The sequence below is a fragment of the Megalops cyprinoides genome, chromosome 25 (genome assembly GCF_013368585.1).
Source record: "Megalops cyprinoides isolate fMegCyp1 chromosome 25, fMegCyp1.pri, whole genome shotgun sequence".
NCBI lineage: Eukaryota > Metazoa > Chordata > Actinopteri > Elopiformes > Megalopidae > Megalops > Megalops cyprinoides.
Genome location: NC_050607.1, coordinates 13,641,334 through 13,668,299, shown reverse-complemented (window position 1 = coordinate 13,668,299; position 26,966 = coordinate 13,641,334). Strand labels below are relative to the sequence as shown.

Below are 26,966 nucleotides of genomic sequence, written 5' to 3'. Positions count from 1 at the left end.
GGACGTAAAGGTAGGGTGCCAAGATGCAGGATAGGATACACAAAGAGCCAATTTAATTTCATCATGTGACTTTTGACCCCTGGAGTCCACCCCACTCAACATACACACACATGCACACAGCCAGCCCTCCGCACTCAGCCCCCTGAAATCAAACTCCACACTGCGTTCAGGAGAGCCTTTCTACTTTATTACAAAGAGAAGAAGCTTGAACGTGGTCAGAAAATACAAGATTGATCTGTTTAATTTTTTTTATTGGGTTTTTCTTTTCCTATGAAATGCTGCCGTTTAAACAGCCAGACTGAAATGCCTCAAGTCCTCTTCCTCAAGTCCCGACTCGTTCACTTGGGTATGGGTGTCCTTGGTTCGCTGAAAATCTGGCCCTTTTATTTTAGTTGATTATTTTTCTTTTTCTGTCAAAATCAAAAGTGCACAGGGCGACAAACACGGTCCCCTGCCCAGCAGCTCCAGAAATGTCCGGTTTTAATCCACGTATTGCATCCGTGCTCACCTCCTAAAAACGAGGTACGGCAGGGCAACGTTTTTTTTCTGTTTTTTTTTCCCAAAATAGATGTCATATATATATAATATATACACATTCGTACATACATATCTTTATTCATGTGATGTCCAAAAATTAAAAAAATGTACACGTTTATTACAAAATCGTAACAAAGACTGGACAGTGTTTTTTCGCTCATTCAGGAACGATGAAGCTCAGTAAATCGCGCAGCCCTGGAGGAGACCGCCCACGGACTGCGGCAATAACGTTCACTAAAACAGTCTGAGAGTTGATTTATTGAAAACGCCCGTCAAGAAAACAGTGTAATCTGATTGGTGAGGGGGCGGGGTGGGTTCATGAAGAGGGTGGGGATATGCATATGGTGGGTTAAAGGCTGCTTATCTTTCCAAAACAAAGAACGAGTGTCTTCACATAAAAAATGCACAAACATTTTTTGTGTTCTTTTATTACCAAATAGTGCTACAACGGACATGGCATTTCCTTCTGTTCTTTGTGTTTATTTTTGTTTCGTTTTATGCTGTTACTGTACTTATTGGCGTGGGGTTTTGTCTTCCACGTTTCTTAGTTTCTAACACTTTGGAAAATTAAGCACGAACCTTGTTCTGTTACTGTGTGAGTGTGTTGGAACGTCAGTTATCCTGCCTTTGAACAGACGGGTCTCTGAAGAGAGGCGTAAACAAAAAAATTCAGACCCTGCTCAAACGAAAGAAATGAAAAAAGAAGGTAGAAAGAAAAAAAAAAAAGGAGCAAGCGTTGGGTGTTTGGGCAGCACATAATTTATAAGGTAGGACCCCCAGAATGGTGACCTCTCCGTCTAAGTCAATTGCCAGATCCTCGAGGAATAAAAACCAGGATGCCTGAGCCACATCAGCGTCTGCGGTTTCGGTGAGTAACGTGCCGAGACAGCCATACCCCATGAACAGGGAAGTCTTTCAGAAGGCTTGCTGAGCTGGGTTGTAGTTGAAGGTTGATGGCACGTGAGGCCTTTCTTCTAGCTTGTCGTATTCCAGGTGAAACTCCTGAAAAGCCAAAACAGAAAACGGTTAGTGGGACTTCAGGTTTAAGAGAGGGTAAAGACACAGAGAGGGTGCGACCCCAACAAAAATAATAACAGAGACACTGGTGGAGTTAGTGGGATCTGGTGGTACTACTGAAGTCCCTATTAGAGAAACAGGTGAAGCTGTCAGGACAGTTTGAAGTGGCATTGGTAATGCTCGGCCCGCCTGAAGAAACAAACTAAAAAACTAACGATGGATCAGGTGGTAGGCTATTTCAACCCTTTTTTACACAAAACCCGAAAAGGTTAAATGAGCTCAACTTCAGTTTTTCTTAATGTCAGATTTCAGGTGAAGCAGCAGATTGGATTGCACTGATCATGTTGCATTAACGTGCACATTGCATTCTCTCACAGGTACATTCAAACACCAAATAGTATATTAGATGTCTTGGAAAACAATTCAAACATTCTTTTCATGGGCAGAAAAGATTAAAAGTCCACAGCTGAGGCCAAGAAAGCCGACACACAGACACACACTCATTCCATTCAGAAACCTCTGATTTTCCTACAACAAAACACAAGGTTAGTTTAAACTTTCATTCTAACAGACAGAGAAAAAGACACCAGCGTGTCCTCCAAAGAGAGATATTAGTGTATGAAGGTAGCAGATACTCAAGCCAATACCTTTACCTTAGCTACCTTCCTCCAGTTAAGACAATCAAAGAAGTAGTACGTTCCCCTCTCGTAGGTGTTGGTCTTTAATGTGGGCTCCATGCCCGGCGCTCGCGTGATCCACACCCTCTCCTCTTTGTGGTACCTCCAGTCCCGGTTGAAACTGAAAAGAGAGGACAGCGGCTGAGGACAGAGCGGTCGATCCCACACGACCTTAAGTACTGTTTAAGTACTGTTTGAGGCAACCCTGCAGGGCACACAGACCCAGATCCTTCTGTAGTTCTGTGTCTCTGGCTTGTCAGGAAAGCCATCACAATTTGTCCACTAAAGTAGCAAACAGGCTGAATTAGGTGTGAAAAGCCTCACATGAAGACAAGTCCCCCACAGCCAGCAATGAACAAGCCTGTGCATGTTTCGCTGTTCTCCTGAAGAGGGCGCTTGCCTAAGGACAGCTGATGAGAGAACCATGCAACGTCTCAGTCAGATGAAAGACTGCAGCCTGCCACCTCGACTGAGAAACCAACCTTCCTGATATACAGAAGATTACAGATATACAATATGCTAAGGCACTAAAAGACATGCGTGGGGCGCTTTCTGTGACACTTTTAAAACTGACAGTGGTAAGAGTTTCAGTTTCTGTAAAAAGATGTGTGCAGCTGGTATGAATCCCAGGTTGAAGGCTGTCCTCAAACCATTAAAGGAGGCACTTCACTTAACTGTTGCAGTAGAAATCCAGCAGCATAAATGGGAACTGCACATAATGAGGTAAGTACCCAGAGCAAGGGACTATGCAAATCAAACGGGTAATGTCTGTTCAATCTAAAGCCGGTTTCATGCACTGAAAAAGCAATGACACGGTAAATAAGACCACCGGATAAATCTAAGACCACCGAGCGCAACGCAGAAATCACCCCTTCTGCCTTGCCTGCTGTAATAGCCACATTAGCCTTGAAAACTCATTTGCGGAGAGCGGAACGTGACTGTGGAATTAAGCCGGTCCCTCGCCTTTGTTACCGCGGGAAAACGGGGAACAGGAACAATTGGCGGCTCATTTAATCTAATCCGGCGGAGCCTGCTTGGGATGGATTCTCTGTTCCTCAGCAGAGCGCAACATCAATTCAATTTACACACACACAGACAGTGTAATGGTGCCACAGATGTACTAGACCTGTTTTCTTTATTAGGAAACTCTTGATTTCCTTACCTATTAACACTGTCCTATTTCAAGGTACTTTCACTACAGTGCTAGGTTTAAATGAGTTAGCCAATACAGCAGTCCTGTCTCCTTTTAAGAGCAAAACTCATGCATAAAGTTTTTTCCACAGAGGCCCCATTTAAAAGACCTCCTTTTCATTGCTTTTCTTTTCTCAGCACAGCTTGATAATGACTGGCCCACAAAGAGTTTTAAGAGGTTGACAGTCATACTACAGTATCTTGCTTTAAACTGCACTATCCCACTTTATGTCAGCTGCAGTACAGAAGAGACAGAGAGACGATCTTTATAGTACAATTCAGCTTCAGGCCCTGTTTGTGACTGAAAGCTCTGGCCTGAAGAGTGGAGCTGCTCTGGCAGGGAGATGATAAACGGAATAAGCCGCCGCCATAAAACAGACCAATAAAGATGGTTTATTAAGAGCCATGAGAAGGTCATCGTGTCTCATCTCTCCCGGAGGAATCTGTACATAAGCGCGCCCTCTGAGCCGTGGCCCCGGACAGCGTTTGCCGTGGCGCTAATAGGATGGGTCATAGCTAAGCGCTGTTAGCCCTGCCCGGTCGAGCGTGGCGCTCGGCGAGTATCCGGATCGCTGGAACGGTGCCGAGAGAAAGCCGCCCCGGCTTGCAAAGCGGGTCCCGCCGCGGGGTTGGATTGTGTACCTGCACGGCGGCACAAGGGCTTTCACAGGATGCGTGATCTGGGTGACGGCTCCTGCCACCATACCACTGAGCCAGGATCAGTTTACCCTACCCAAATCCCCATCGCAACCATTATGCGCAAAAGCTTGATACCTGTTTTCGGGTCAGTGCTTGGCAACAGAATGGAGTAAGAGCATAAACATGCAGCGTGTATACGTGTAAGATGTTATCTGCCCTGACCTTATTAATGAGCCATTTATAAAAAGGCATTCCCTTACCGTGGAAGGAAGGGAGACTGACACGACAAGGCCACTGCTAATCTAGGTAATCTATCCTATGAAACCGAGTACAACAATAGCGCAATCAGCACTGACTGTAATGAAGGCCCTGCTCTCTACACCAATGTGTAGACTGTTTGGTGAGGACTCTTTGCTTTAGGATCTGCTACGGTGGCAATGTTTCTTCAGAGTACAGAGCAGTCTCAAAATTCTTAATTTCATTAAATTATTTCCATACTGTGTTATTTCAAATAATCAACTTGCTTTGCAAATGAATCACTGGTAATGACTGGTAAAATACAAGTCATATTTTTTTCCCCCAGTAATCAAATTACTCTCCACTTTCCACCCGCCTGTTGTAATGGGAACACCACCTTTTGCATGTCACAATGATAAGCAAATCGGAACTAGTGATGTTTTGGCTGGTGCTGATGCCAAAGCGGTTCAAAAATGTATAAGATTCCATGCACCACGCAGCAACGGTATCAGTGTTTCCGTCAGCTTCTGTGTCACAGCTAAAGTCTATATACTCAGGCCCACTGTCTACAGCCAAGTTGCTCTGAGACCAGACTCAACCTTCATCCTGTTTTACAATATGAGAATTGGAGAGCTTCCCCATAAGCAGGGGAGGCAAACAAACACCACTTAAACACAATAAATCAGTAAGGAAAGTGATCACAGGGTGTGGTGGAATATGGGGAAAGCGGATTCCAGGTAACCCTCCCATAGGTAAAAACAAACCCTGGATTCGCCTTCAGGTGCAGCCCAGCCATAAGGTGGGCATGGATACGTACAGCTCTACTGCTGCTAGGAGTTGTAAGAGGTCTCCTCCATTCATGTAGTACAGGTAGAACAGCAGGTCCTCTCCATATCGAGACAGTTTGATTGCAGCCAGCTGTAGGTGACAGGAAACGACAGTCTGTACCATTCAACAGCACACAGGGACACACCTTCCAAAAACATCTAGTCTAGACTACAACTGGGAAACAACTTAACTGTCATAAACTGGGAGATTGCAATCTGCAAATTGATAATCGGCAAATTGAAACTGCGCTGCGGTATTACCTAAACGCGCCAAAGAGACGCAATTACAGGATGAAAGACGAGGAAAGACCTCGCCGAACGCTGACGCGTACGTCCAACATTCATCATCAGCGATGACTAACATGCGTGCAGAATCCCATTCAAATCACAGAGGGCGTGTTTCAAGCTGTGTGCTGGCAAATTTGAAAGGCAGTGATGAGGTCTTGCATCATGTGACAACTGCGTGACTCATAAACTGTTACACTTTAGAAAGAGGAAGCGCGCCCGCTGTCGCCAGCCTGACAGCCAGCGCAGACACCTGCCGGCACCTACCTTGTCCCTTATGTGAATGTTGGTTAAGTACTCGGATGGAACATGGAAGTCTGGGAGGGAAGAATGGGAGACACAGTCAGGCATAACTGGGGGGAGTGGGCGGAGCCTGTGCTCTGCTGACTGCGGGGCGAGACACTTACCGATGTCTTGAGGTCGACAAGGCGCTGACGCCCAAGGAGATGCAAACTTGGGGTACAGATTTCTGTGGGAGAGAAGTGGTGAAAACAACAACTTAAAAACTTTTTGTACAACCTGTTCAATACACAGCAACACAAAATGCAGTGAAGTTGGGAATCCTTTTCAGTACTGGCTGGATTTAGATTTCTGAATCTAACATTCCATAGAGGGAAGAGGGGGGCAATTTACTGATTGGGAGACGCATACTAAAATAAACACTCCCATTAATGCAAACACATCCAGTGAATGACAGTTATCCTATGGATGTAAGTCTGTAGTTTTCCATATTTGTACACCACGGGCCTAAATTGCCTGTCACATGCCTTGACATCGTCAGTCATGCATGTACTATGATGGATGAAGGAAGCGGTCCACCATTCCTTTTCCCATGACTGCAAAAGAGAGGCCAGCCAGCGATCCTGCCGTCTCAAATGCTGGCAGAGTGTGAGAGAGTCCGATATGGGAGAGGCGGAGCATTGTGGGGTTAACCGTGCCAAACGCGGGCCTCTGCAGAGTGCTATTACACGGCTTAACTCCAGGGGCGCAGCTTCTCTTTCTGAAGCCAGCATTCTTGAGGCCCGGAACCTCGACCTACCCTATCTAAGCAGGCTACCCCAACACCATCCCTGTTCCCTTCAGCCAATAGTGCAGCCCCCTCCCCAAAAAAAGGTATGGGGTGGAAAGCACGCTCACACAAAGCAGGGCGCAAGGAACAATACCTCCCCAGACCAGGGCCAAACAGTCACGTGTCTGAAAAGCATGTCACCACGCGCATTTGGGGTACATTTCAAACAGAGCTTGAGATGCCACTGCCTGTAACAAATTCCAGGTTCCACCGCAGTCACAAAGGAAAGCGTCACTCGTCCCTTACTGAGGGCTCCCATTGGCTGCGCGGCTCACCGCCGCTGCCCCCCGCCATTAAAACCCAATCAATCTCATTCTGCTAATCTTCCAGCGGGAGCCAAAGGGAAACGGTTGAGATGTACTGATGCTCTGGGCCAGAGATAAAACACATAGAGGAGGATTAGATGCTGACAGGAGCTTAGCTGTAATCTTTACATCAAGTGCCGCCGCATTTATGCAGGACAGGCCTGCGGGCTGAGCTATGCGGACTGACAGCTGCCACTGTGATCTGCCTGCCTGCGTGCGTGTCTGTCTGTGTGTACAGGTTTCTTTGTGTGTGTGTGTGTGTGTGTGTGTGTGTGTGTGTGTGTGTTTGTGTGTGTGTATGGTTGAGTGCATTTGTCTTTTCCCCTCATGTGCCAAAGCATGTGCACATGTGTGCATGTGTGCGGGTGCGTGGATATGTGAGGATAGGTATGTGGGCGTGGGTACGGGGGTATAAGGCTGTGTGTGCGCATGCGAGTATGTGGGTTTGGGTCTGTGAGGGCATATAACCTATTGCTGCTGTCACATTCTTCACAGTACTTGAGGCCACCCCATCCCAGAACAATGGGATTAACTCTCCCTCTGAGAACTCCTTTCTTGCAGTGGTACAGCACAAACGCTCGGGCAGACTGAGAGGCATCCCTCCCTAATGGGGGCACCTCTCCCCTCCCAGCTGATTTTTCACCTCTGAAAATAAACGGGTTGTCTGATAAATAAACTGTTTTTCACCTCTGAAAATAAACGGGGTGTTTGATTAATTGGCTGGAGGTACAGCGCAGGCTGGGCGTATTAGGCAGATCAAAGAGAAATGCCGTTTAAAATGTGTCAAATAAAGGCTGACGCCTCCACAGCGACGAGCGCAGATTCACTCTGTCAGCGCTTCACTTCAAACAGCGGCTCCTCGTCCTTTTCCCTTTCTTTCCCTCCCACAAACATTCATCACCGGGTTGAAAAAGTCATACGCCAAAGCAAGCCTGTCTCCCTGTCAAGAGACAGTAGAGCGGGCAAGTTACTTTAGTAACTTCCACCTGATTCGCTGGCGCTGTTAACCTCATTGAGACCTCATTTCATTGTGAGGTCACAGTTCCCTCTGTCCAATGCAATCACAGTCCCTCACCTGCAATTCCCAACTCACTACTTAAACTCAGATCTTTCGATTCCCAATTTGTCTGTGCATGCTGTCCACTGTGAGTCTTTATTTCGACACACTTTGTGACACATCGTCACATCAGTGTGTCCACGGTTATGAGACGCACAAGTGGGCAACATCGCTTGGTTATCAAAAAACCGGTCCCCATCCTTATCAGCTAGCTTCAGCACAGGAGCTGAAGTGAAAATGCTTAGTCTACCAGCTGAGTCCATGCAGTCGTGCCTTGGTGTGACGGGACTTACTCTGGTGAGTTGAGGTTGAGCCCTAGTGTCGTCAAGTCGCTGCCAAGCGCCAAGTGCACCATCCCCGGGTCGGTCTCCGCCGCCCGGATGAAGGTTAACAACCCGATCATCCCGAACTGGTCTGTTACCATCCCGGAGGGAATGTTCGTCACCCGTCCTGCAGGGGGCGATGGAGAGGGCTCCGTTAGAGAAAGGCGAAATTCTACGCTTCGCCCCCACACTTTAACAGGCATGTCACAGATTAACCAGGAACATCTTACAAACAGGTTCTGACATTGTCTCTGCGTGCGAGAAAAAGGCATAAAGGAGGGTAATACCCATTTACACACTCAGCAGAAAGCGAGAGTCTGCCGCTGCTACATCACAGCGAGCTCAGCCACATGTCGATTCATACTGACCTTTAAGAAACGCTGCTCTTTAGTGCTACTGAATGGAGTCCTTCCAGAGACAGAAGACAAACAGTCCCCCGTACACATGTCTATTATTAGCTTTGCAAGCGGAAGGTGCTACCCTCATATCTTGAGATCATCCTATGGTGTATCATTTCAGTGGTTAACCTAAAGACCACAATGTACAGACTCAAACTCTCACACCCACTGGTGCCCTGCTTCGATCCTATTTATAGAATCATATCAACTCGCACATCAGGAGCATCAGCAACTGTGCCAGCTCTTCTCTTTGTTGTGGATATGCAGTTTTGCAGCCAGCACCTTACACTAAGAAGCTGTACAGAGTGTACGTACCTTGGCTGTAACCCAAAGTACACAGTGATGACATAGAGTACTTTAGTTTGAACCCCTCTAAGGAACAAAGCAACATTTTAAACAGGTCACTTTTCTGTGGCAGAAATACTTGACTGAGATTCTGTAACCGTTCTGTAAGTGAGCAACAAACTGGTCTGTGATTGGGTGCGCCTGGCAGGCGAGTGGTGACCGAGCTTTAATCAGGCCTGTGATTGGACCCCACTGACAAAACCCTGCGTGCAATTGGTGGAGAGAGCTTACCGTCAGGTAACACCTGGATCCCTTTCTTCTGCTGGTTGTTGTTCTGCGCTGTTGAGCTCTTGTCTCCTGGGAACTTGGGCCCATCTGTGCTGGATGCGTTCTTGCCTGATGAATTTAAATTCTGAGGGAAGGCAGAAGGGAAAAAACAGCATTACTGGAACTGGAAGTTGTTTTGCTTTCTCACTGTCGCACACAGTTACCTTGAGGGAACAGTGACCATATCAGATGCTTAAATTGACAGAATACCAGGCTTTCCTTGAACCCAGCTTCTCAGCAGATTGAAATGATTATATTTTCAAACTACTACATCGCAGCGGACACCCACCACTTAAAACGATACTACAATACAAATATCAATACATGAGCATCGATTTGAGAGTGTCCAGACCAAGCAATAACTTGACCTCTCATTGTTGTATACAGCCTGTGTAAAGTGGAATGAATGCGACTTTGCTCGATATGAAAAAAAACAAAACATTCAAAACTTAGAGGGCTGTGTTATACAAAAACCTTTTTGCATATAATATTGAGCACTTGGGCATTGACTTTCTAGTGCAGCAACTACAGTGTGGCGTGGAACAGAAGAAAACATTACAGACAACTCTGACAAGCTGGCCGTAAATGTAACACAACTGAAACTGAAGGTGGGTTAAATTATTGGAAGGGAGATTATTCTAGTTAATAGCAAATGTAGCTGCATTGATTGCATGCTGTTGGGGTTTATGTTGTCCATTTTCCACTCAGTAAAAGCACTAACAGCACTAACGCTTTTCCTCAGGCCCATCACTTAAGGCTGCTGTTGTGTGAAGCTCCGAGTTGGCCTCTCCCGGTCCGCAGGTGGGTGGCGCCACACACCCCTCGGCCGACGAAGTTCCCGGATCCATCTGTGGCGATGGCAGACCTGTCTGCTTTCAGTACTGACTGCTGCCCTTCTCCCTTTATCTCTGTGTAACTGGGGACTGCGGTTTTCACAGACACCCCCAGCTCTGCAGTTTCTATCAGCTCTCTACAGCTACCACTTTCTGTGAGGACCAAGGGTCTTTTTAAATTAGCTTATCAGCTGAGTGTCGGCTGAGCATTTCTGGCGGCCAGCTTGCTGACCAGAACCCTGGACCATAACAAGGGTGAGCGTGCTGGCCTGGCCAAAAGAGGCAGCCCCATTAATACAGTGATGCATACGCAACAGATCACGGCTACAAGGAGGGAAAACACTGCTCTTGCAGGCATTGCAATATGCCAGGCTCATCTGCAAGTTCAACTGCACTGAGCTCCTGTGGTACAAAACAGCACTGAAGCTTCAGCTACGATCACACCAAATCGTTAAAACCCAACCCAACGAATTGCTTCTGCCACCATATGGCCACAGCCCACAGGTCCAGCTCCCTGTATGAATACATTCTTCACTGTCTTGCAGTACACTGCACAGATCATCATCGCCACCAAGGCAACGAGGTCAGCGGGAAGTGACCGAAACGCAACAGCTGGCCAGTTGGTAAGTTCTGAGCACGCTCTGTGGAGCGCTTTGCAGCGAGTGAGGTTCAGAATCCCCCACAGGGTGGCGCTCACACAGAGACCAGTCAGCAGTCAGAGCGAGCGTCTCTCCGACCCGCTCGCTCCAGCACTCGATGTGAGTGGGCTTAATCTGTCTTGGCAGCCGTACGGCTGGTGTCCGGCTCCTGTTAGACTGCGAGGTGTGATGTTGGCGCAGCCGCTGGATCGACGCCCCCCCCCCCCCCCCCCCCCCACCACCCACCCTGCCAGCCTGCCTCTGTCTGCCCTCTGAGACATGAGGAATACCCCGAACCCAAAACAAGCCAGAGGCAGAGTTTACCACGAATACGCACTCTCACAGGGAATGAGTAATAGTTAAACTGGGGTCTTTGGCCTGGTCTGAGGAAACTGCGAGGTGTACTGACAGGATTCCGTTTTACAAAAAGTTAACCTGGGGTTATGATATTCTTACAGAGGATTACAGAGAGTGCAAGCAAGGCAGGAGAATCTGAGCTACTTACTACAGGGCCGCAGTATCTCAGAGCTGACTACCACAGCGTTTAAGATCATGAGGACACTACAAAGTGTGGACAGGCCTGGTTTAAGAGGGGTACTGTACCGCTACATCTTTGATGAAAGAGCCAAAATTGGGGCCAAGTGAGGGATTAATTCCCTTAGATCTTTCCCTTAAAATGAAAAAAGCAGGTTGTGCTCTGGTTTGAATGAGGTAAGAGAGGTTTGTTCAAGAGATGCTGCTGTTGAAAGAACCTTTTTACATGTCAGTTCCACTGAAGTTGATTTGACTTGACCCCCACAGTGAGCCACCCTGTCATGTTTAGTGTGAGTCGGACAGGCACGCTGGCCGGAAGGTACCGGAAGAGGAGCATAAGGGGCCAGAGGGTGGATGAGGGCTGCACTCACGGATTTGCTGTCATCGTTACTCGACGTGGGGTCCTTGTAGTTGGGGCCAGGCAGTGCAGGGAAGTCCTCGTTGTGGATGGAGAAGTCCTGGGACTGTTCGTTCGACGGCTTCGTGACCATCCCAACTGCGGGACGACAACAGTTTCACTCGGTGCAACACGGTTCAAACGACACTCCCCGCCCACCCTGAGCAACCGTCTCGCGCAATGGTGAGACGTGTCAGAACTAACGGAGCAAAAACATCACGCTGCCACCGCCACTGCTGCGCTCCACTCCACATCAGAGGGTTGCGGGTGCAAAACTCAAGGTTTGACACATCTGTTGTTCCCTTGGGACAGATGCTCTAACTCAACCAATCCAGTAAATATCAACTACAAATGCTTTTCAAATGTGTTTTCAGTAAAACTCTGAGCCTTTAGAGTCAGCCGTGGATACAGGCTGTCATTACTCAGAAATGATGTAAATGTTGCATAATGTCTGGGCTTGGATCATAAAGTGTACTGCAACTCTTTTCGCCATTGTCAGTTTGAACACAAGTTTCAGGGCATTTTCAGGAGCAAAAAAGAAAGGCGAGTGATACTGAGAGAGTGCGAGCGGCGAAAGAGGAAGTTTGGCCTGTGGGGCTTACCGTACGGAGCCCTCCCAGCCAGCGGGTTGAGCAACGGCGTTGGGTTTCCACTTCCTTCCCTTCGACTTCTGTCCGCGAGCGCCGGGAAGTCCGACAGGTCCAGTCCCGTCACGTTTTCGCTCCCGTCTGCAAAGGGCGGCGGGACCACACGGGCGGTCACAAACCGAGAAACCAACCCCGCCCGCACCGCTCCAGTGCTGCGGCGGTCGGAGAACCCAGCCCTCACAGACCAACGCGGTTCTGGTTTTTCCGCTCGGGACCCGTGGAACGATAATGACACCACGGCGACGATCAAATCACACATTAGTAAGGAGACTGCAGGCCTCGTTTGGACCGGTGGTCACATTAACTGACACATAAGGAGCGCGGTGTGGTGTTTAGGACACTGCACAACAGACAAGAGCGCTGTGGGTTCTAACCCCTAGTGGATCACTTATGAACCCCTGAATAACAATGCTCCAGGTACAAGACCCAACCTTATAAGTGATCTAGCGTAATTACTGCAGTCTGTCCCGCTAGGACAAGGACATCATCCAAAAAGCACTGAAACTAACTGATTAACTGAGGAACAAACACAGCTTTCATTTGCCTCCACACTCACGAGCATGCAAAGCATTGTGGTCACAGACGATGAGCAAACAAAGGCTGCATCTGCCAGGCTCACTCCCGAGCGATTCCACATTACGGAGGCTTTCAGCGTTTGGAAGGAGGAACTCTAAATTGCCACTACTCGTTAACAGCTCCTTACGCGCTGACGAGGTCTACGGGGGATATGGAGGTGTGTTTTCGCGGGAATGGAACTGTGAAGGAGGGTGTTCTTTTCGGTCCAAATCCTGTCTAATGTGCGTTATTTAACTTAGATTGGTACAAAATGTATCACAGCAGGTTGTGAAAGTGTGTTTTCAGCAGTAACCAGCTTGCTGATGCTGTTAAAACCACGGTTACGTGCTGTCAGAGATGGGGCTTTTCATAAAGCCAACTTCTACAGGGCTGCAAGTGCTACAGGCTTACACATTAAAGGGCTGAAGCATCTCTGAATGAAATACAATGGTGCTGCAGTACTTCAAGGCTAAAAATTATGAATGCTGCAGCATCTCAAGGTTAACTGCTACTACTCTATCAGAATGGGGGAGACTCACCTGTTCCATTGAAGATGTTGCTCGATAATGAGTTGTTCATCCCAAATGCCTGATTCCTGTTCATTCCGAACCCGGACATACTGCAAAGGCACAGGAGAGAAGGCGTTAACACCTGCGTGCGACCGCCCGCGGGCGTCACCGGAAACCGATGTGGCACTGACACCATTCAGCTCCTTTAATTCGCAGATTTAACTCGAGGAAGTCCGAGGGTCCCCAGTCCGGGCCGACAGGAAAACTGGACGTCTGGAGGAATGAGAATGCTGATGCCAACCCACCGTTACACGCAGCGAGATTCATTTAGAGCAGCACAGCGAGCGGTCATTACTCCACTTCACAGTAATGGTAATTTTATCTCATTGATCGGATTGACTGGCCTCTCTTTCTTCTGCCCAACTGCCTCAGGCGCACCTGTGAAGGACAGCAGGCTCCCAAGTGGCCTTCCGTCCTCTCTCACTCTTGTCAAAGTGGACACAGCTGCAGGAAAGGTGCACAATACCCACAATGCACTGGGCTCACAGCATGTATCTTGTCTGGCACGGACACCCAAACGACAGCCGAGGGACTGTGCTTCATAAACTTGTGTGATCATTACGCTACAAGTTTAAGTGGTTACCTGTATGCCTGAATTAGTCAAAAGCTTCAGGAGGATAAAGTTATACCTGTCCATGCATCCCTGAACACCAATCTGCCCCCACTGCAAAAGACCAAGGGAGGCTACAGAGCAGTGGCCACTCCTTGTCAATGTCTTTCGGTAAGAACAGGGCCACATGCAAGTGCCAGAGAGGAATATCTCCTAAACCACTGAGGAAATGAGGGCACCAGCGCTAAGCCCCAGAGGACCAGAATCTGTTCTGTCAGAGAGCTGGCGTTTAAATGAAGGGAAAGATGTACACCAGCCTGAGATCTCAGAACAGTGCCGCTAAATTGGCCGCTTCGGCTCTGGTCTCTGATGGTCCCCGCAGCGCCGTGGGGGAGACCCGCTGCGTGGGACGGCCATACCCGTTCCAAACCCCTTATTCCTGACAAGCGGAGCGGAGCTCACCCCCGCTGCTTCAGCGCTAACTCAGACCCGCTGATAAACGACTGCTGGGGGGGGGGGGGGGGGGGGGGGACGGCCGACTCCGCGTTCAGCCACATCAAACACGATAATTAAACCATGAGCGGGGAGGGGTGAGACGCCCGCCCCACAGCCACCAGGTCTCCAGGCTCCCTCGGCCAAACAGATGGAGGAAATTATTCATGGGGCAGGCGCGCTGGGAGAGGAGCGTTAGCGCTCAGTGTCCTCTGGCCACGCCCTGGCCATCCCGGTTTAAAATGCATGGAGAATGAGGCGGCCGCGCACATCCGCGGTTAGCCATTCCCTTTAATGAAGCTAACTCCCAATTACACAGAGGGAGAAAGATCAAAGGAGCGGACAGGGGGGGGTCCTTCAGACTGCACACTATAAATAATTCTGGGCCTGGGCCACAGAGCAGAGAGACTTCGTAAACATGCTAACGCTACGCATTACAGGCTGGCTCACACAAACAGTGCGAGAGAGGGAAGGAGGGAGAGAGAGAGAGAGAGAGAGAGAGAGAGCGAGAAAGAGGGAAAGGGAGAAAGACAGAGTGAGAAAGCAGGGACAGAGTTACACTCCACTGATGCTTCTGTCTCGAGTTCCCATTTAAGAGGAGGAAACTGAGATGTGCAGGAGGTAGGCTCTCTGGTCGTGAAGGACCCGATTCAGACACTTAAAGCACTCCTGCGGTGGTCTCATTCATCTTGGGCTGCTTTCAAACTCATCCTGTTAGAAAACGGCTGTGCCATTTTTCTTCAGCCTCCATTAGATACCAGGAATGCACGGGCATGAGTGGAAATAAGAGTCTCAGACCATGTAAATGTGTGTGTGTGTCTCTCTCTCTCTACATATTTATATATAAATGAGAGAGAGCGAGCAAGAGATACAGATAGAGACATACACACAAATGCTCCTACCCAGGGTGACTTATACAGTTAATATCCATATTTTCATATCCACTTTTCACATCCATTTTCACAGCTGGATATTAATTAACGGTAGGTACAACAGCAGTGCCCCAACTGGGATTCAGAAATGCAATGTTCTGGCAACCCGTTCCCTTACCGCTATGCTACCTACACACGGAGCAGCCACACCGCAGGAGCCCTAAGGCAGGAGCTCTAAGTCACATCTAGACAATCTGAGTCTTTTAAACTCAGTCAAGCAGGTCAGCAGTGCTGATCAAAAGCCTGTTGAGGAGATCTCATGCCTTATCAGGACCTAAGACACTGAACGGTTAAAGCTGTAGGGGGGTCAGAGGGTGGCTGACCTGGGGTCAGAGGTGGCGCGCAGACCTACCTGTTGATGGTGAAGGGCTGTCGCGACGGCTGCTGCTTTGGCATGCATATGATGCTGGGCGAGCTCCTGCTGGGGCTGCCCAGCCCTGAGCTGCTCATGCTGTTGGTCCTGCCGCTCATGGCCATGCCCTGGCCCACCTGGGAGTGGTTCATCATGTTCCTCGTGTTCATGGGCAGGATGCCCCTGCGGGGAAAAGTGCACGCGCACACACACATACACACACGTTTACAACCACCACCCCACCACTCCAGCGTTGTCATTTCAAAACGTCAAGAAAATGGGGGAATAACATCGGAAAATGGGGGAAAATGGGGTTTAGGGGCAGAGCAAAGGTGGTGTAGCTGTCGGAGTGGACAGCAGACGGGTGGGGATTAGCCTTGGGGGAAAGTGTCTGGCTTGAGTTTCTCTGGTAAAAAGCCTGAGTTTGTGCGAATTTCGAGGCAGCTCCGAGAAGCAGATGAATAATAAAAAACGATGATTCATCACTTAAGAGGAAGCCCAGAGACCCTGACTTAGAGGCAGCGGGCTGAGATTTAAATTAGGAATAATGGGTAGAATGAGAGTGAGGGAGACGAAGGGAAATGAAGAATGTGCAGCCCGGGACACTTGCAAAATTCATTAGTTCTCGGCTGCTGACAATCTAAAGCCGACATGGAGGGGATCAGCTCAACTACTTTCCTCTCTGAAACATTAACTTCACAAATTAACTCATTACACATTCAATTAGAATGGGGGCGCAGCATTAAGAAAAGGCGTGACAGCAAGCGTGGAGGAGAGACGGCCCTCGTACACAGCTCCTCGCCTCGGTCTGTGAGGGAGCACAATGACGTCTCTGAGCGGCCCTGTCGGCTAATGAATGGATCTGTGTCAGAGTGTGCCGGAGCCTGGCTGCATCAGCAAGCCCAGAAGCGCCTTTTCCCCGAGTGCCGGCACGTGCGAGTGAGGGTGAGCTCTCCCGCCGGAGCGGGAAGCTCCAGTTTTACGGAGAATTTCGACTGGTTCATTCTTGTGTTCAAGACTATAATAATGAAAAAAAAGGCCCCTGGACACAGAATTACCAGATTGCTTCAAAGTTCCATTCCACTGCATAGAAACGTACCCGACAGGAACAGACAAACACAAGCCTGACATCCCAGAATCAGAGCAGTTGCTACTGCAGATAACGAGTTTCACTGTGAATGTTCAGGCTGTTTCCGGTCTCAGACGACAGCCTGGCTCTTGCGTGTGCCTGGATCTCCTGGATGAGTAGTTCCGACCCTATCAGTTCTATTTCTATGAATAAAGCATTAGAGCCGCTGATCGGCTGCATCCTGACTATGCAGTCCCGCTCTCTCACTCAGACGCCACAGAGACAGGGGCCTCTCTGTTCTCCGCTGCCCAGAGCCTGAGCGATGACACCTGATACATGTAGATCGGCCAGGCTGTGTGTGTGTGTGTGTGTGTGTGTGTGTGTGTGTGTGTGTGTGGGGGGGGGGTAGCTTACCTGCTCGGCGAGGGCGGAGTGTGGAGCGACATTGTGGGGACTCCCGTCGTCGGGGTTACGTGGCTCGGTAGCGGGGTACCTTGCGATAAGCTGCGATTTACCTGGGGGTTGTTGCTCATGCCCCGTATGGGAAAGCCCAGGGCGCCTGAGAGGGAGGCAAAGAGCAGGGGGTCAGAGAGAGGGGCAGGCGCACCCCGTACGGGTACACACATCCTGGCCCCAGGGACCGACCCCACACTGAGCCCATAACAGGGTTGGATTTTTTACGAGGGGGTCAGAAAGCCATCGGCTCAACACCGGAATCTGAAGACCAATCAGGACTCCCTGAGGGTTTCAATTGAGGCCAACAGATTCCGAAAGAATCAATATGGCTTACGAGAGAAAGAAGAGGTAAGCTCCAAGCCCAGGTTTACCTTTCGTTGCTATGATCTTTGTGCCAAACACGCTTCATGCAAGACTGCTGGGCAAGGCACAGCTAGCGGCCACACAAGAACTAACCCCTGAGTCACACTCTCAGCCTGAAAACGTATATCCTTTTTTCCTAGAACTCTGAGCATGGAAGGGCCAGATCTCAGTCAGTGATTAACTGAACGCTTTCTTCTGCAGAAACAACCACAGTTACACAACACGTTCAAAGAGACAGCCCTAACACAAATAAAGCCCTGAAGACAGAGAAAAAGAACAAATCCCCATTCTCAAAGCCCCATTTTCCAAACCGCAGCAACGTCCGTTTCTCCGAGACCATGAGACGATACGTCTGACCCAATGTTGCATTGTGGGAAGAGGGGGGGGCTCATAAATCTTCCAACACACTTCAGGTCCCTTTGCAAGAGTACCAGTGTTGCAGAAAGCAAAAGGGTCATTACAGGGCAACCTTCATTTTTCTTTTCTGGCCAATTGGTTTCCTTTTATTGAATAACAGTCTATTTGTGCAGAGTTTAATGACTACGATGAAAGTAGTCAAGAAAGTAGAGGAATTACATTGTGGCGTGTATTAACAGTCTTTTAAATTAGGACACAATGAGCACCAACCAAACAAACATCCATCTGATTTCATATTCACATTTCAACACCACCATCTGAGGGCTTCCACAAAGTTAGACACAGAACACGCCACCAATTGTCTACATCTGCCTTTATTTATGTTTTCTGCATTTAGGAGTGCTAACAACTCAATGGTACTGCCCTAGTGGTGAGGCTGCGACATGGGACTTAAAGACATTCCAGCACTGATGTGTCCGGTCCAGTTTGCGCTTTAATCGTCCACACGACTGTGACATTCCTTCTACAGGAACGAGAAGGGGAGGTATGCATATCCCCTGCCAATAACCGTCCAACAACTTTAAACCGAACTCCCCAGCGAAGCGCCAAGGCGAACACCAACAGCCCCAACCACTGACCACGGCATAACGTATGCGGAACCTGTGGCCCGGGAAAGCAGACCCAGGGGCCCCACACGCCCAGAGCGCCGCTTTAACACGGCTCACGCGCATCAAAGCGCCCCGCCACCGCTCCTGCCTGCACTCCGTATCTATGGCAACAACCCACACACCTGCCCACATCCTCCCCTGGACAGAGAGCGAGGCGAAGGAGAGCGCAACGTTTCCTGGCAGCCAGGCGGCTGGAAAGCTTAACGCTCGTTATTTATTTTACTTCACTTTTTTTTTTTTGTTTTTAAATGATCCTTCCAGCAGCACCTGTGCTTTTGAAAGAGGCTCGTTAAAGTGGCAAGACATTCTGAAGATGCCAGAGGCGTTTCCTCCGTTTCAGTAAATGTGTCCTCTGGTAGATTCTGAACCCTCTTAAAAACGCCCGGGATCAACACCTGGCCAAAACCCACCGGCCTTCATTTTAGGCATTTCACTTATACTTAAATCATAAGAATTAACTAGCTTTACTTTTTAAATTCATCTCCTATTAAATATCTAAAGATTAATGACTATCAAGATTCTACCTCTGACATCGAAAAATTGGTACTGCCGTACAGCAGGAAAACATTTTATAGTTAACAGCAGACCCTGTAAGAGTGTTCAAAAACATTTGCCATTCAACAACTGGTTTGAAATCCTGGGTTGGACACAGGAGGAGTACGCTCTCGGTCGAACATGCCCCCCAACTGCCGATCCAGATTCAGTTAACACAACCCAAATCCTACCATGAACCACTGTGGGCAAAATGTTCAAACTAATCCAAGGTCATCATCCTGGAGGACCGTGTGTCTACAGCCAACTCTTAGGCCTGGAATTAGCCCAGAATGACTCCTGTATAACTGAGATGCAAATTATGAGAAATCTGATGCCTATAAACAATGGGAGCGCATGCAAAGCGGGTCGATTATAACGGGAGTGCTTACTTTGTGGTCCGTATAAACTTGCACCAAGCTGGGACAATTGACCTGACGATGATGGAGATGGAGATGCCAGCATCTAGAAAGAGAGAGAGACAGATAGACTGGATTTAATAGTGACCAAGACAACCACAGGTATGTTAACTGGATTCATCCAGAAACAAGCCCCTGGCACGGCGTGTGGGAGAAATTTTTTTCCCTCCCGACGTCCAATATGACAATTCCTGAGACTGCTTGTCCATCAAGCGATGCCCACCCTCTCTACACAGTACTAAGCAACAAAACCACAACAGCTTTTGCGTCATAAATTACACCTTTTCCTGCAGTTATTTTTTTTAGCCCATTTCCCCTTAAGAAAACATGATATTCAGGCATTCAGGAAGACGGACCTGAAAGAGCTCAAATGAATGGCGTACCAGAAACTGACATGTTCCAGACCAATCTGGCAGAACTCAGACCTCCGCTACGCCAGAGCTTTTGAAACGACAAATTAGTTAAATGACTGGATTCAACTATTATGCAAGTATTCAATTTCCCATCCTCCCACGTACGACACAAAGAAACAAGCCATAAAAAAGTGTGAATTGTGGTTTCAATTACAATAGTTAAGTCAGCTAAACTATCACTTTGTTGACCAGTTTTGAATTTCAATGAGGCAGGAACAAATACAATGCGTTTGCCAGGGATTAGCCTCTTCAACGCTGGCAAAAATCCAGGACCATTGGGACAAACTGCACTGTTCTACATGTACCAATGAATGCTCCCAGTCACAATAGAAAATTACTACTAGTTTCAGCAAAAACGTAATTCAATTCCCATTTTTCCCTTTGAGTGAATGGCCCACAAGAGCAATTCCTAGTGAGTTACCGAAGGGTTCAAGGCAGACATGATGTTTAATGCGACATATTGGGCTTGGGAGGTATGGGAAAATGTCCCGGACTACAATTCCCAACATCCTCATCAAAATCACATTTTAATGCGACTCAATGTATCAGACTGCTTTATGCCAGCTGTGGCGACAATGAGCTCAAACTGAACACGTGGGCCGTCTGACACGCCTGGGGGGGGGGGGCACACCGTCACGAGGAACAGCGAGGACAGAGTGGAATAAATCACAGCGCACACAGGCTGCGGGCCTTTTATTTAGGATGAACTCAGAGCAAAACCACCCTCCCAAGACACACAAACAAACGGGCCCTGGAGTACACACACCCAAAGGACACCGCGTGCTTCCAGCGCGGCCCGCCGCCTCGGGGACGTCCCGTTCTGGCAGCGGCGTCTGCGAGACCTGCAGCTGAACCGGGCCCGTCTGGGCAGCGACAGCCGCGGGCACAGGCCGGCACAGAGGGCCATGTCAGGACAGACGGGAAGTGACACGGCCTAACACTTCCTGTTGGGGCCGCTCCAGCCGGCCTTGAGGGTCACCGCGCTACGAAGCCGCTGTGAACCAGCCGCATCCTGGAATCGGAAGACAACGCAGCCGCACAGCTCCACTCTCGAATCCTCCACGTGGAAATCCGATTTCTCCGCTCTTTTTCACCAGGATTTTGACAGCGTTCAGCGCCACTTCTTAGCATAAAAACACATTTCACGCAGAACTGTCACAGGAGGCGTCTGATGTTTTTTTTTTTTTCCTCCTCGCCACCACCAATCGCTTGAAGCGAGATAGGAAGGCAGGCAGTGAAAGCCCTTCTAGGCTGAGAATGCGTCTGCAAACACACACCTCAGAGCAGACGTCTGCCGTCTGTCTGCCTACCCGAAGCCACATCCAGGCCCTTTGAAGTCTGAGGGGTAAAGAGTCTCCCTCCCGCGTCGGGGGTGAGGCGGGGCGGCGCAGACGTGCTCGCCGGAGGAGGGCTGAACGGAAAGAGCCGCGTGAGGCCGTCCGCCCACGCAGGTGCGTGAGATGAGGGACGAGGTGCGGCAGCGCTTTGAACGGAGCGGAGGGGAGGCGAGGGGAAACGCATGTGACCCCGTGGGCGGGACGAGCCCAGGAAACCCGCTTCTGGCAGCACGGCTTCGAGCCGTGGGGCCAGGTTGGACGCCGCCGCGGCGTCCAAGCCAAACCAGCAGCCAACAGGCTTTCAACTGACTGACTCCCCCCGCTCTGCAGACAAGCAGAGGCCATATAAACAGCCACAGGGTGATCTGTGACAGCAGAGGAAGAGGAGAATGAGGAGGGAGAGGAAGCAGCCACAGAGGAGTGTGGCTGCTTTATCCATCTAAACAGACTTCCCTATACTCATACTCCAAACAGCCAACCAAGCAAAACCTAGCCGTTCCTGTCATCTTTTACATATTTTCACATTTCTCCACCTAATTAGTCTGCCCCAATGAACACAGGAGTGTTATATGCCCGCTGTTGTAATGGACCGAGGTAACATCAGCTGGACCATGCACATGCGGATGGCTTACGACCAGAGCTACGCATGTCTTGGGGGAGGGGGTGCACTCCAATTGTACCTATGAGGTGGGCCTAAGTCACTACAGTACTGAAAATACCCAAACTTTACAAATGCACATGTACAAATGCATATGCAGGCAAATGATATTTGCCCTGTATAAAGGAATGTGTTATGCAAACAAACGACATACTGTCACAGACAGTAGAGTATGAAGACAGCCCATGTTATTCACTCAACACTCTTTCCCTCAGGTGGACACAGTGCCCATTGATCTCGCCGTCTCGCGTTTATTTCGAGCGAGTCTTTTTGAGCTGGATATCGAGCAGCCCGTGTCCCCCCCTGCTGCCTGCCCTTTGTCTATAAGCCGGGTCTCATAATCTGCTCGGCAGTGTCCGGGGCCTCCCCTTTCGGGACAGCGTAGTCTCCCCCACACAAAAACGGAGCACCCGGTCCCCCCCCCTGCTGCGCATCGCTGGGCTGAATGCGAACTTGTGTGTGGCCGCGAAAGCGCCATCGCCCACGACGCATTGTTCGCGGACCCACACGGCGCGCGCTCGGAGAGCACGCATTCCTGCCCTCCCTCAAGCTCGCATTCTTCAGCGCCCCTCTCAGAGTTAATACTGCACCACAGGAGCGGGCAATCTGCACAGCCACAGATACTCTACTTTTCACGACCAGATATTCAGCAGGTTTGCAACTGGTAACAGGACTCGGCGATGCTCTTTGCATTGCTACGCTAGCTATGGGTGTTTTGGAAGACACTCCTTCAGGAATAGTAACAAGCCAGCAAAGCAGACTTAGAGCTTTATCAATGACAACAATAAAGCATTCAGGACAAGGACACAGCTCAGTATTTGGTCATAATAAATACAATATCTGTGGTACATCCACCTCCCTGAGGAATGAGCCAACTGAGATCAAGAAAGGTTGGGTGTAGCCACTCCCACTCCTCTTCTGACTGGCTGACTGAGGTGTCCCTCAGTAAGCAGGAGGAGGGATTGGACAGGCAGGAACAACGAGACAGAGCACTGGTTTAAGGCAGATGGGACAGGGCGAGTCGGATACAAAGGCGCTGGCCGCAGCCCTCCGCAGCTCCCCACGCGAGCCCAAAATGCCCCCCCCCCCCCCAGCTGCCTTTCCCAGGATGAGCCCAACTCCACAGGGACCTCTGAACGCTTCCTCACACGTCCCCAACTGACGGCAGTGACGCGAGCCAACAGGCACAGACGCCAGAGGCAGTTTCTCCCTCCATGCCTCCGTCTGCAATGGGATGTTGGAGCAAACAGCCAGGCGTTGCTGCTGGTTAATAAATGTGGAGGCAATCAATAAAGGACGCCTTCTGCTGGACTCTTGCTGGGAGTGGTGCCATTTTCTCTTGTACTTATGGATAGCTGGAGATTTTACTGTTTGTACATCAGGCGTCTCAGGCTATTAGGGTCTCGGGCGATGAACGCCCATCAGACTAATGAGTTGTCTCCCGGGTCGGACCGAATCGTTTGGCTAAAAGCAACGCCGTCTTGTGAAAGAGAGAGTTACAACGTGCTGTTATAACAAACTGGTAAAACTGTCATGAACAGCAGGATGACAGCAGAAATAACGGTAGCTACTCCTCTAGCCAATGAAAAAGTAACTAGTGGCGACAAACGTGTGAGAAAATTTCCAGCTGAAACCATTTCACATGGAGGACAACAACATGAGACCTTCTACCATGAAAATCCATCATCTTATTACAGTACAGCCCACTGGCATAATATCTGGTGAAGTAAAGAACAGTTGTGTAAAATGTGTCACAGCTCCTCTCGAACACACTCGTTTCAGTCACGCGTCCCTTCGAGCAGGATGCACTTCCTGTTGACAGCACTCTTTAATGTGGTAATGCAGGTTCTGCGCTGCTCCTGGTCTTTGCTGCTTTGTTTTAATTTCATTACGCACAAAAGGTGGCCTGTAGATGAAGCTGAGAGCACCACTTCCCTGCTTCTTACATCACCAGAGACAGAGAGAGGCTGTGCTCAAAGGCTTCCCCTTCTCCGAACGAGATACACTCAGGATGTGCACAGAGCATCTGGCGGCTACGCTCCTGGATAAGGTAAAGGTCACCCATAGTGCAGGGAGTACATGTAACGTGAGGGAGGGAATGTTTTGTCTTCCCGCTGAGCTGAGATAAACACGTGAGGGGGGGGGGGGAGCTGTGCGGCTCTGCCGTTAACGTGGGGTAGCGGGAAATCAAGCCCGCTTGTGCGGTTTGGTGGCGTAAGCGGGACCGAACGGACGGGTTCTGCCAGGCAGGGAGGGGCGACAGGGAGATGTGGGCTTGCAGCGGGCTGAGGACAGCAGGGTTAAAGCACAGATGTACTCGGGCTGCATGGATGTCCGACAAGCAAGATTAGCTCGGCGCTCAGACAAACAGAACACAAGGGACCGGAAAACAGGCAGCAATAACACGAGTAAACATTTATACTGCAGCCTCTCCACTCCCTCCTGACAAGCCCAGCCGAGGACAGCCACACCTTACTGCTCTGTCATTTGGAATGGTTCAAACGGCCTATGAATGCTCAGAAAGCCGTTATGACCTTTGACGTTGGACCATACTTGGTCTGGAAGTGCATCAGGCACCTAAAACCCAGCCATCTTAATAACCTATCCATCCCGGAGCCACTTTATAGGACAACAGGGGTGCTTCTCCGAGGCATTTCGAATATTTGATTTTGCTGTTCTCATTTACAAACACATCTAACTGGAGAAAATGATATACTTCTCTAAATGGGAAGAGAAGAGACGTTAGCGCGTGGGGGCTGTAAAAGAATCAGGGAGCCGCAGCGCTGCCAGCGGCTCCGGCCCCAACGGCGTGCATCATTCCCCTGTCACCCATCATCTGGATCCCTGACTGCTGTTATGTCAGCCTCGCTTAACCGCGCCGGCCCTCTCCGCCCCCCAGAGGTGCGGGGGCCGCCGACCGCCCCCCCCGTCAGATGCTCCGAGGCAGAGCGGCCGCTCGGGGGGAGAGGGCGGGCGATCGATTTCATGCATGGCCGCCAGGAAACGGAGACTATTTTCACAGGCGCTCCTCACTCACCAGTGCCCTTTGGAGTTCGGGCTGTGCCAATCCCAAGTGCGGCAGAACAAGAACACCCCCCCCCCCACACACACACAAAAAAAAGCAGTAAAAATGCCCAGTCTTGCCAGAACTTTGGGGAGGGACTTGTGGACAAGCCCGTTGCCTAATTAATTCTGTATAAAACAAAGAGATATGACTTCAGAGCCACTCAGCATTTAGCGGATCCATCTGCTCTGTGGTTTACTGCGAACATGGTTTATTAAGCTAAAAATACTTAACGAGGATAAGCAGCTGAGCAATTTCTCCAAAGTTAAAGGCTGAGGGGAAACATTCTAACTGATCTGACCAAGTTACAGGACCGAGTTCAAGCAGATTTCTTTTTCTGCGTCACTGGTGTTGTTCAGCACGAAACATTTCAATCAACACACCCACGCTACAGTTCACACTCTTGTTCTACTGGAAGAAATTAAATGGAAATTAGTAAAGGGTAACAATGACGATATGTATATACAAATGGCATAATCGACATTGGATTCGATTCACAACATCATCAGCTCACATATTTTCATAACATAATATAAAGCTTTTAAAAATGGAATAACATTCAACAGAGAGATATTTTCTTATTGCAGGTATTGTTTCCTAATATTACAAACAATGACATTTTACAGGCATCAAAACTTCATTCAATGCCTTGCAGGGTTGTAGTAGCAACAGGTGTCTTGGATGCAAGTCGTCCTGGTTCTCTGTGAAATGCTGTAGAGAATGGCCTTGCCATGTCACTGTACCCAGCATGCCAAGAGGTGGCCAGGGACTCATTTTAAAACAGGTTCATGCTCCAGACCATTGGCCTATGGCAGCCCTGACCACGAGGGTCTGCGGAGCGGCAAAGGAGGCCAACCGCATGGGAGAAGGTTGGAACATGCTGGCACTTACGTCTTTGTCTGATCGATGTGGGAACATCGATGGCTGGCTGTAGTACATGCTTTCATCAGGGTAGTCACTTTCGACCCCCTCTACAAACTTCTTTCTTGTAGCACTAAACATGCTGTTTGTCACCTGCAAGGAGAAAGGGAGAGGGGTTTAAATTTGCTGTCATGGCCGCTAAAAAAAAAAATGCCCCGCCCACAGCCCCCTTCCCCTCCCAGGATGGCCACGCCCTCCGCCAGCCTGAGCAGCGGAACGCACGGCATGGGATCCTGGGACTGCCCTGGCGGGCGGGGTCGGGCGGGCGAGGTTGCCAAGGACAACGCTGGCAAGGGGGGGCTGGGCCACGGAGGCACAAGCTGGGGCTGCTGATGTCAGCTCACCAGCCCACATAGGTGCACTTATCTTCGGAAACACATTGCTGGCTCACCGACTCCTCATAGGACACGTTAAAGATAGCCACACATAATCTACTTCACTTAATGGAAAACCGGCAGATACTAAAAAGGACGTGGACTCCTCCTCGAATGTTAAGCGGTCCAACATTAGCAGCTGTCTTAATTAGGCTGTATACTGTATAGACCCTGGTGAGGACACATTTTTTTGCCTTTGCTACAAACATAGAGATCAACATTACACTATACATTACCTCATTTTGTTCCCTGTCATGTACAAAATGTCCTGGAATGACAATAAAACATCCTCATCCTCCTAAAACATCCTCATAAGATGTCCTGAACCTTTTTGAGAGCCATTAATTAGATGAATATCTCATACTCCCAGGTGCCATGTTGGAGCTGCCTGTGTTCCTCCACCATTTCTGATTTACAGATGAATGCAACAATCATAGGAAATGGGCAGGAATATGACTGGTTCATGCACCTGACAGGGATCGAACGCCTTTGACCTGAGGAGGAAGAAGAAAGGGTGAGGTATCACAAGGCCCACCGCAGGTTCTCGTGGGTGCACGGTCATCGCACTGACAGTATCATTCCAGCTCAAAACAATCCCATCCTCCACGCTTCCACCCAACCCAAAAACGGGCGCGCTCGCCTCAACCACATGTTTACGGTCGA

At 49.4% G+C, this 26,966-nt stretch overlaps 1 protein-coding gene across 1 annotated transcript in view; it reads right to left on the bottom strand.

The window, feature by feature from the left end:
- Positions 1-217: 217 nt before the first annotated feature.
- Positions 218-26,966, bottom strand: part of cnot2 (CCR4-NOT transcription complex, subunit 2) — a 53,388-nt gene continuing 26,639 nt past the window's right edge. The window contains exons 2-15 of the mRNA XM_036520363.1: positions 25,900-26,022; positions 19,510-19,582; positions 17,157-17,301; positions 15,674-15,856; positions 13,318-13,397; positions 12,179-12,304; positions 11,551-11,675; positions 9,139-9,259; positions 8,135-8,291; positions 5,818-5,879; positions 5,678-5,727; positions 5,116-5,216; positions 2,208-2,352; positions 218-1,539 (exon numbers count right to left, since the gene is read on the bottom strand). Of these exons, the coding sequence (XP_036376256.1) occupies positions 1,453-1,539; positions 2,208-2,352; positions 5,116-5,216; positions 5,678-5,727; positions 5,818-5,879; positions 8,135-8,291; positions 9,139-9,259; positions 11,551-11,675; positions 12,179-12,304; positions 13,318-13,397; positions 15,674-15,856; positions 17,157-17,301; positions 19,510-19,582; positions 25,900-26,010 (1,566 nt within the window). The 5' untranslated portion in view covers positions 26,011-26,022 and the 3' untranslated portion in view covers positions 218-1,452. The remainder of the gene's footprint in view (positions 1,540-2,207; positions 2,353-5,115; positions 5,217-5,677; positions 5,728-5,817; positions 5,880-8,134; positions 8,292-9,138; positions 9,260-11,550; positions 11,676-12,178; positions 12,305-13,317; positions 13,398-15,673; positions 15,857-17,156; positions 17,302-19,509; positions 19,583-25,899; positions 26,023-26,966) is intronic.